At 35.8% G+C, this 10,559-nt stretch overlaps 1 protein-coding gene across 1 annotated transcript in view; it reads left to right on the top strand.

The window, feature by feature from the left end:
• Positions 1-4,194: 4,194 nt before the first annotated feature.
• LOC113676375 (tolloid-like protein 2) overlaps positions 4,195-10,559 on the top strand; it is a 10,123-nt gene continuing 3,758 nt past the window's right edge. Inside the window, exons 1-6 of the mRNA XM_089187627.1 lie at positions 4,195-4,554; positions 5,440-5,634; positions 6,066-6,268; positions 8,571-8,756; positions 9,776-9,794; positions 10,252-10,478. Coding sequence (XP_089043753.1) covers positions 4,295-4,554; positions 5,440-5,634; positions 6,066-6,268; positions 8,571-8,756; positions 9,776-9,794; positions 10,252-10,478 — 1,090 coding nt within the window. The 5' untranslated portion in view covers positions 4,195-4,294. The remainder of the gene's footprint in view (positions 4,555-5,439; positions 5,635-6,065; positions 6,269-8,570; positions 8,757-9,775; positions 9,795-10,251; positions 10,479-10,559) is intronic.

Here is a 10,559-nt window from a genome sequence, read left to right as displayed (position 1 = left end):
TTGCGTCCATTGCTGTCGAATAGCGTCACCATCAAATATATTCCCTTATTGCTGATACGGATGCGGAAGTGAGGGGGGCGCAGGATCTCATGTCCATCGGTCTTATTTATTTAAGTCAAGCTTGGTAAAAAGTCAACGCACAAACGGTGTTGTTGTCACACAATAATTATCTCGTTCGCGTCTGAAGCGGATATAGTCATTGGCGATGTTTACTTCGCTTTATTCGCCTTGATATCTTTATAAACTTTGTTGCAAATAGAAAGAATTATTTTTTACTAAAGATCTAGAAAGCCAAGTTTTCTTTAAAAAATCTGAGCGATTGACATGATGAGTCTTTACGGTGTTGTTGTCGCACAATAACTCGTTTGCGTCTTAAGTTATTATAGTCATTGGTGATGTTCACCAATGTTCAAGCTTCTGTTTGATGTTCACCAGTGTTTTTTTTTTACTAAATATCATTTAATTTTCTGTATGTTTAACTTCTAATAAGTTGTATTGGATTGAGGACCAACTCGCCGACGTCTCTACTCGATTTTATACGTCAGTGAGTTGGCGTCGGTTGATTAATAGTGGAGGTGAGAAAATGCCACAGAAGGTTACCGTAAACGTCCATGTATAAGCCGCACTTTTTTTCACAAAATTGAAGCCCAAAATCAAGGGTGCAGCTTATCCATGGATACATCTTTGTTTATAAGTTATCCGTTTTATATTGTAGATTAAAGATGGTAAAGTTTAAATGTCACCATTTGTAGAATAATGATTACTATATGTAGTTTATGGGTTAGTGCTGTATAGGGTCTGTTTTAACTCCCACAAGTGACCAAGACAGAATTTCTCCTACAATATTAATACTATATCAAGCAGACAACAGATTAGAATAAAGAAAAATAGAAACCAAGGGAATATAAGTTGATCCAATACCAAATTCTCCAAACAAACATCACCAGAACTGTATGGCAGCAGTAAGGAGAATTACTAATGAGATCTTAGTAGTGAAAGGGTCAAACATTAGAGTCCCACTTTACATTTATGATATCCTAAGGAAATATTTGATGTTAGGAAATCAAAATTTAGTTCTCAATTATTGTATGTGTTGCAGTTATGCACACCTACTTTGAGAGGGAGCTTATTATAGAAAGGATGATGTAAACTAAAAGCATGTAATAGTGTGGTTAAAAATTGAGAAGAGTCTTAATGATTAGGGAACTTTCTAATTGACTCATTATGAACCGTTTAACAACTCAGATATATTGAAGTGTGTACTACAGGGGAGCATTGTCTGACATAGTCAATGTTATTGGTGCATGTTAGGATAGAAAGCTAAAAGTGCATTATTATGACATGCAGAATTATTGTGTTAGTATTTTAGCTGTATTTTATTGAGAATAGGGCTATTATTAATTAATTGTAACTTGTTAAACGTTTTTTAGTTTTAAGAACTGTCTGAGTACAGTGCTCCCATTCGGGGCACTGTACTCAGACGGCAGACATTTTTTCCCCTGTCATAGGACTTGTAAAAGTCTGAATACCTAGAGGCATGTATTGCCAGCTGGCTTTTGGGCTGTTCACGACTATTGTGGCTGTCTGCAATGTTGCTACTTGTATCATGCTCTATAATACCTTTATCGAAGGAATCACCTACTTCATTTACTCTTGTTAGAAAAGGATCATGGATGAGCAACTGCTATGGCTGGGAGACTTGATGCCATATGAATTGCCACATTAACTTTATCAGTTGGTTTAGTAGGCATATTCATAACATGAAAGTCATCAATAAGATGGATAACAAGTTTTTTGGTCTTAAAAAAAAAATTAATATCCATTTCATTGATTGCTTATGTTTTGACAAAAGTGTTTATGTTTATTGTTCATTCTATTTGTTCTGCTTTATCCTGCAGGCTGTCAGCACAGTTTTTTCCACAACTTCCTCATGGTTGTTTTGCCTGCTGCTGTTTAAACATGTTGTTCATACATATTCCACTGCTAAGGTCCAAGACTCTCCCTGCAGTCTGTGCAGACCTGGTTAACTCATGAATATCAAGGAACATTAATTTTCAGCTTATTTCTGGAGCTGTGATGTTTTCTGAGATCTAAGGGAAATTGCATATTATCCTGTTATCATACTCAAGAACAAAGGTTGTTTTTTACCAGTGACTGCTGACACTGTCAGAATAAAGCTGACATGGAAATTTTGTAAATTATATAAAATGTAATAATTTTTTATTCTTCTAACGGCAAAACTTTAGGCAGGTAGGCAACTTGTGAAGTAGTGCAACTATTCTTTGCTGCTGTGAATGTGAATGCCTCTCACTGGTGGCATGTCTATCTGCACTCACTATTGTACTGATGTAATGATGATGTGAGGATGTAAAAGAGATGTGGTGCACAAGTCTCACAAAGTGCCTGCATATCATCAGATCTGTATAGAGATTGACCTGCACTCTCATAGTGCCTGTACAAGGCTGACTGAAATTTTTCCACCAGCTCTGCAAGATTATATAGAAAATGCAATAATAATGTATTTGACCACTCTGTAAGTATTTTTCAACAATGAACATGTGTTTACTTGTAAAATATGAGCTCAGTGCAGAACCTTTATCAGTGTTATATTATTACCTGATAGATGTTGTGATGGAGATGTTTAACCCTGCAAGTGCAATCAAAGCATAACTATGATTATTAGCAACATGGTGGATTGGTTACCTTTCTTAGATTATGTCCAGGCATAAGTAAGGTACTTACTGTGATTAATGTTGAGAAATTGGATTTATCAGCCTGTGCACCAATTTCCTGACTCTCTCTGTTGAGCTTTTGAATTGTGGTAGAGCAGTAAGTTTTGCAGCATACATTTAACTGTCATAGCTTGTTAATCACATTGACCATCTGTCAAATCTGCTTGGAACTCCTTCTGAATTTTGCATGGCACCCATCTACATTTTGCATGAATATTTTTGTTTAAGTTATTGATCTTCTCATGGAAACAAGGTGATCATGCGCTTTATTGTTTATTATATAAATGGGTGAAGTATGTAAACCCAGGTTATCCAGCAGGAAATGAAAGCCTTTGAATATAACTACCTAAAGTAAAGTGGTCCTTGAGGCAAATATTTTGTCAGCATTGCTCCAACAACTTGTTCACCACAGTGTCCCTGGTTGATAACAAGCCTCACTTTTTCCAGCATTGTCAAATAGTTTGTACTGTCTCATGGGAATAGGTGTATCACTCAGAGGGGAAGAATGTGAAAGTAGTGGGCACGATCTGGTGTTGCTCCTTTTTCGAATTTCTGATAGCGACATTCAGACAACATTTCCTGGTTCCACCTCCGCCACGAGTTATTTAAGTGTTAAATGCAATTATGCTTCCTCTACAAGAAGAGCTCTGGCGTGTTTTTTCTCCCAAGCAACAAACCTTTTGGCCGGGTAGTTTGCCATACTGAGGAGACGATGAAAACAAGTGCTAACAATACGGAGGGCTGCGAAGTTCATCGCCATGTTACGACCGCTCCACTTCAATACTAAAATTCACACCTGTGCCCTGAATATTTTTTTTGTTGGGAAAGATATGTTGCAGAGAAGGTTCGAAAGAAACTTTCTTGAAAGTGGGAACCTTATCTGTCAAGGCTAGGGCTTATCCCCGCCACATAAAAACAAAGAATATGAATTTTTAAAATGCCGCCATATCGTCGCTATAGTGTTACTATGGAAATATTGTCATTCCCATTCCTTTTCGCGCGTAAATTTTCAAGCATGTGCACTCGTTTTGCCGCTGTGTCAACAAATGTCGAAAGCAGGTAATTTAGTGTTAACAACTGGGTTGAAAACGTAAATTAGCCACCGTAAAGGGTAAAAAAGCTGACGTTTCGAGCGTTAGCCCTTCGTGAGAGCGATTAGAGGAATTGTGGGTTGTGTGTGGATTTATATGTAGAAAGTGGAGCTACGCCATCGGAGGGAATATGGTGACGTCACACAACCCACAATTCCTCTAATCGCTCTGACGAAGGGCTAACGCTCGAAACGTCAGCTTTTTTACCCTTTACGGTGGCTAATTTACGTTTTCAACCCAGTTGTTACCACTAAATTACCTGCTATACTCTCCCACCGACGCAGCACCACAGTTTCTTTAGAAACTTACCCCTTTATTCAAATGTCGAAAGCGCCGAACAAATTTTAAGCGCATGCGCATATGAATTGCCCCTCCGCTCCCCATCCGTCTCAGTAATCAAGGAATATATTCGATGGTGACACTATTCGTTTCAGCGTTACGATTCTTAACTTCCTCGAGATAAACACAGCAATGGACGGCCTTTTTTTTCCTCCCTCGCTTCTGTTAGTTTTGAGTTTACTTGGTACTTCTTTCGCCAAATGTCCGCCGTCTGAGTACAATGCCCCGAATGGTACTGTAAACCATACAGGCTTCACTGATAACAACAACCTTACTTGCACCTTCAATATACGAGTTCCCGTCGGCCTAAGAGCTGTTCTCGAAATTAAGAAACTAAAAGTTATGGGAAGGATGCCGAATTGTGAAAACGGTTTTTTAGAAATAAGAGTGGGGTAGGTGCTATGTTTTATTTCTTTTCGAAAGAGCGTTAAATGGCGTGATCGAACAAGTCTTGCAATTGTTTCTAAATCGAAGGCGAAAAAATTTCTTGTTTTTACGCCAATATTGTATAAACCTAACTTAAAAGCACGCAAGCATTGGATAAGTCCTATATATTCTCTTTTAATGCGGACTTTCTTGAACTTTTCCCTGATCCAGACATTATACTTTGGCCTTCAATTCCATGCGTGATTCACACTTCGTATTTCCGTCGAATGCGGCTGGATGTGCAAATAGTTCGTTTTCTTGTTAACTACAATATAAAATCAGACGTCAAAGTCCCATCTTTCTCTCTGACATTAGTTTTGTTCCTATTGTGGATTAGAAGTTTGCCGCCTAGTTAAGGAAGTGCTTTTAGAAAGCCTTAGTGATTTCTGATTTACATTCAAATACTAGATCCTTGTATTGCATTTCCTTAACCTTTTAACTCCCAAGAACTCCGTAGTAATTCTCCTCATTATCTACCATACAGTTCTTATGATGTTAGTTTGGAAAATTTGGTATTGGATAAACTTATAATCTCTCAATTGATATTTTCCTTTACTCTCATCACTTGTCTGCTTGATATTTTAAGGAGAAATTCTGTCTTGGTCACTCATGGGAGTTAAAGGGTTAAGAAACTCAAGGAGAATTGTATGTTGCATCAAACTTTATATAATCTTTTATTTCGCACATCCCTTGAATTGAATATATTTGTTACACAGCACAGACAGTAGGCTGATATCTGAAAAGAGGTTGGACATGTTAATAATTTATGCCAAATTTCACGGAATTTTTCCAAAACAATCTTTGCACCTAAGTGAAATATGCATGAAACATTTTGTGCTTTGTCTTTTTAGATGCAATGGAGAGTCCCTATATCTTGGAAAGTTTTGCTCTTGCTCAGAGTTGGTCATGCCTGAGAAAATTTATTCCTTGGACCACTGTATTACTGTTGTTTTTAAACCTTATGGGTCAGTTCCGGGTGAAGAGTTTGAAGCATACTATACATCTATGGATAATACCACAGAACTGGATCCCACCTCAAACTGCAGGTCTGTAAATAAGATATAATTTTATTTCACATTGTAATTTGTTTCATGGGAGGGCTTGATACCTTACAAGTGAGCACAGCAAATAAGTGAGATATTGAGTTGAACACAGGAAGAGATATTGTATGTACAAGTACCTACATATTATTTTGTTCATTATATAAAGCCAATAGGTCATTATTGACAAGAAAAGTTTAGTTTATGAATGATTGAATACTTTACCATCAATTTGTCAACCTGACAGACTATTACTAAAGGTAAATGAGTGTCAGTAGCTGATTGACAATATCAAACACATTGAAAAATTATTGTTATTTTGCATGTGTGCAGTTATGGCTTTTCTTAAGGCTGGAAATACTTGTTAAACACTGCTGTTTGAATAATCCTCCTTTTTACATAATTAAAAATTTTTTTCTACCTGTTTTGTTTTGTAGCAAAAAGTTTTTGAGTCAAGGAAGTGGAACATTGTTTACTCCCAAGTGGCCATTGACTTACATTCAAAATGCTCATTGTGAATGGAATATTCCAGTTCCACAAGGGAAGGCAATTCGCTTGTTTTATACAAGCTTTAAATTGGGTGGAAATGTTGGGTGTGACCCAGATAGGAAAGGTTTTGAAGATGAGATACGCATCACTGGTAAGTGCACTATGATTTGTCAATTTATTATACCATATTTCAATGAACGGCCTGCTTAATTTAAAAGTTTTTTGAATTGAAATCATTAACCTCCGTTTGCACCTAGAGATATGATAAATATCTTAACAACCTTGTTTCTTTGGTCTGTACCGTAAGTTACAGAACCTTGTTTTTCTGAATGTATGGCTTGCATGCTTTGTACTCAGGGCATAAATGCGAATAAAAAAAGCCACCTCAAACTTGGTTACTAATTGTAGTAGTTGAGGGGTTGGAAAAGAGCAATCTCTGGTGGTTTCTTCCGTTAAGTTTTTTGTATAGCTTTCAAGACAAAAATTGGCATTCTTGTGTTTTAAAAAGATAAGCTAGATTTATGAAGTGGCTAGAATTTATGTGGTCAGTGAATTGGAACAATAGCTATATTGAACTTTTATGAGAAGTCTTATAATAAAATGTATGCAGGACATCATTTGTCTCTTAGGTGAAGCTTTAGTTCATCCCTGCTGCCTATGGGCCTGAGCATGCTGGGAAACTTTTGGTCTATTTTGTGAAAAATCTGTCACCAGTTCTGTGGTACAAGTGCAGAAAGTAATTTTTAGTTCCTAACTAATTTTGTCAAGCCTTACTTATCTTCAAAGGCACCATCATCTTGCTTCAGAGCAGGATGAATTTTTGTCAGGCATTGAAATCTGACAAATTTGTCCATTTTTGTAAGCCATGGGTGGAAGGAAAACGTTGGTCAAGAAAATTTGATCTTGTTTTTTAAAATGGAAGTCTTTCAGACAGTCAAGGGGGCAAAATGTGTAATTTTTGTGCAGAAATCCAACAATGAGATTGAAGATTCCCGAATACAGGACATTTTGCACAAAAGACTTTTTGCACAAGTCTTTTAGCACAAGTTTTGGAACGTTTGCACAATTCTTAGTGGTCATTTCGCACAATAATTATATGTGAGAAACATCAATGTAACAGGTATGCTAATTGATACTGATAAGACATTTCACCTTCACATGTCACTTTCAGTAAGATCCAATGGTGAGAACGTAGACATTTATTTACGTAATAACTTCAACTAGATTGAAACGCTTGTGAACACAATCACTATTCTTACTTGAAGAAAGGAAAAAACCTTTCTCTCTATGAAAATGTAAAGAACTCCCTATTCGAATGACTACTTCTTTTACTTTTCCTTTGTTAAACGAAAAACCTTTTAGTTTTGACAGTACATCATCCACTACAAACATATGAACATAACAACCCAACGTTAAGGACACCATGTTGATTTCGAAAGTAATTGTCACCAATCCTCCCTCCTCTGAAGTCAAAGTAAAAACCTGCAAACTGTTTCACTTTTTATTTAAAAGGAGGAAAGACCTATTTACAAAATTTCTGTGTAAATATATAAAATTCAAGTTCATGGCCATGTTACCTGACGAATCATGCATATTTTAACTCGCTACTCAGGCAAGACTCGTAGAAATTTAGCCCTTTCCTACATTCATTTAAGCTATAGTACATCTAGATTTCTTTATTTGTTTTGATCTTAAGTTTATATGATTACTTATCGGATGGCTAGCGTATAATCTTTGAATTATTTTGAATTCTTGAAACTTTCATGAAATAATTTGTCTACATCACGGTCGCTATGATGCTTAACGATTGATTCTGAACTCTCCATTGTTATTAGAATAATTTGAAAGGTTACTACTTAATAGATGTATTAAAATTTATGATCTGTAAAATGATTACAGATTGAGCTTGTCTTTCTACAAGATCACTAGTTACTACCTACACTGACACATTCAAGTTGTCAAATCACAACACTTGCACGTGCCGACATTCGATGTGAATCACTCTCTGAATATTGAGTTATTAATGTTGAACTATTTTTGCTGAAGGTACTACCAGTATGCCTAATTTTCATTATAATTATAACGTAGAAGTTATGTAAATAAATGTCTACATTTTCACTGTTGGATCTTGTGAAGGTGAAATGTCTTATCTGTATCAATCAGTATACCTGTTACTTTGATGTTTCTCACTTATAATAATAATATTGTGCGAAATGACCACTAAGAATTGTGCAAATGGTCAAAAACCTGTGCTAAAAGACTTGTGTGAAAAGTCTTTTGTGCGAAATGTCCAGTTACCGTGGACATCCCTCACCCTTGGTTCTCTAGCTACAACCTCAACAATAAACTTGAAGTGAAGCCTTGAGCTTTGACTCCTAATCAGCATTTTCTTACTTCAAAATGTAAGCGCATGGCACTCTTTCATTAATTGTGTCCTATGTTCTATTTTATAGGTACAAGCACAGAAGACCAACCCATAAATATTGTGAAAAGACATTGCTCTCATATCAGTAAGGTTCCAGAAATTTATACATCAGAGCGATTGAAGAGTGTGCGCATCATGTTTGCGTCAGATGATTCGACAAAGTATATATCTGATGAGAGTGGAGTTGTTGTTGGTTACGCTACTTTCAAAACAGGTATATTCTATTAGCTTAAACCCTTACATGATAAAATACACAACACAATACTGACAGGAAGAATATGTTCAACAATCAAGAAATGTGTTAAATAGTGATCATTTCCTTTCTTCTCAGGACTAAAGTGTTTGATTCAGTGGAGATACTGTAATCATGAGAAACCAGATGTTAGTTACTTGTACAATGTAGGGATTAACCCTTTAACCCCTAAGAGTGACTAGCATCTAATTTCTCCTCACAGTACCACCCCTGAGTCACACATTAAGGTCACAAGAGTAAAAAAAATTATCACCAACCAATGGAGCTCTTGATTGTTAAACAAATTCTCCTTGTCAGCACCGTAGGAAATAAATAGAAAACAGTACAGAGAATATGCATACTGATGTTATTGTGTAAAAGGATTAAAGGGCTGAACCCTAAATAAAGATACACTAAGCCAAGCATTGTTGACTGTGGAGTCTCTCAGTGCCTCCATGTACTGTGGGATAACTGTGATCATGTTTGCCTTGGTAAGACCAGCACCAAGAAGAAATAAATTGTTGAAACATTGATTCATGAATTAGATGTCTTTTATGGTAACATTTAATTTTTCAATTTTGTTTTTATTTTTAAATGCAGAGTGCATTGTGAAATATCATCTGTTAGTTGAGTCTTCCCAAGGTTGTCAGTAATTTTCGAGTGTCAGCTCTGTACATGTTTTTATCATAAGTAGGTGATGAATCACTGTCAACTGTTTCATTTTGGCTGTTTACATGTCTTCCCTCTTCATCTTTTATGGAATTTTTATTGCAGCTCTTTGTAAAAAGAGATATTTCCTTATAAAAGAGTTTGTTTACTTAATTTATATGGGTTCACTAAATGTTTCTAACACTTTCAGTGTAAGGTCTTTTGTCTGAATTAAATATATTTTCAAAACAGATTGCATGTTTTAGTATGCATGAATTGTCAAGTTATGTTATATTTAAGGGGTTTGTGAGAATTAATTTGTTTGTTCTCTATTTTTTCCCTTGCTGTATTAGAGACAAGATCACAAGCTGAGTAAGAAATTTTTCTTTTTAACGAAGTTACATAGCCAATAAAATTTTTAAAGGAAAGTTTGTTTTATTTTTTAAACATTTATTTGTTCCACGGATTCAGAGTATTTGATTTCCTGAATTCTGTCATTCATCGTTGAACAATTAGGCAAAAAATAAGTACTACCTATCAGTGGGGCACCATCTACTTGTAATAAACAGTGTCAAAATGATTATGCATCAGATTTTGAGTCATGAATACTAAATTAAATTTAAGTGATATCTGTCACAGTATGGCATTATTAGCAGAGCAGTGAGGGCTACAAGTTATGGATCAAAGCGTCTTTTTCTCAACTGGTTGAGTGGTGTATGAAGTGGGTACTAACTCTCATGTCCACCCACTGGGAAAACCTTCATATTTTTGTCATTTTAATCAGTAACTTTTTGATAATTCTTTTTCTTTTTTCTTTGTTTTTTTGTAGATGCCTGGGCCTTCTAACTTCAACAACTAAACCTTCAACAACTAAACCTTCAACAACTAAACCTTCAACAACTAAACCTTCAACAACTAAACCTTCAACAACTAAACCTTCAACAACTAAACCTTCAACAACTAAACCTTCAACAACTGAACCTTCAACAACTAAACCTAGAACAACTAAACCTGCATCAACTGGACTCTCTTCTACAGCAACTGATATTTCAACAGGTTAGCCATCTCTTTGAAGTTAAACAGACAACTGAAAAACTCCTATAGCTGCCACAGTTTCCCTAAATTTTTCATCAAAAT

The sequence above is a fragment of the Pocillopora damicornis genome, chromosome 11, assembly GCF_964200805.1.
Source record: "Pocillopora damicornis chromosome 11, jaPocDami1.2, whole genome shotgun sequence".
NCBI classification, from domain to species: Eukaryota; Metazoa; Cnidaria; class Anthozoa; order Scleractinia; family Pocilloporidae; genus Pocillopora; species Pocillopora damicornis.
This window is presented reverse-complemented; position numbering and strand designations above follow the sequence as displayed.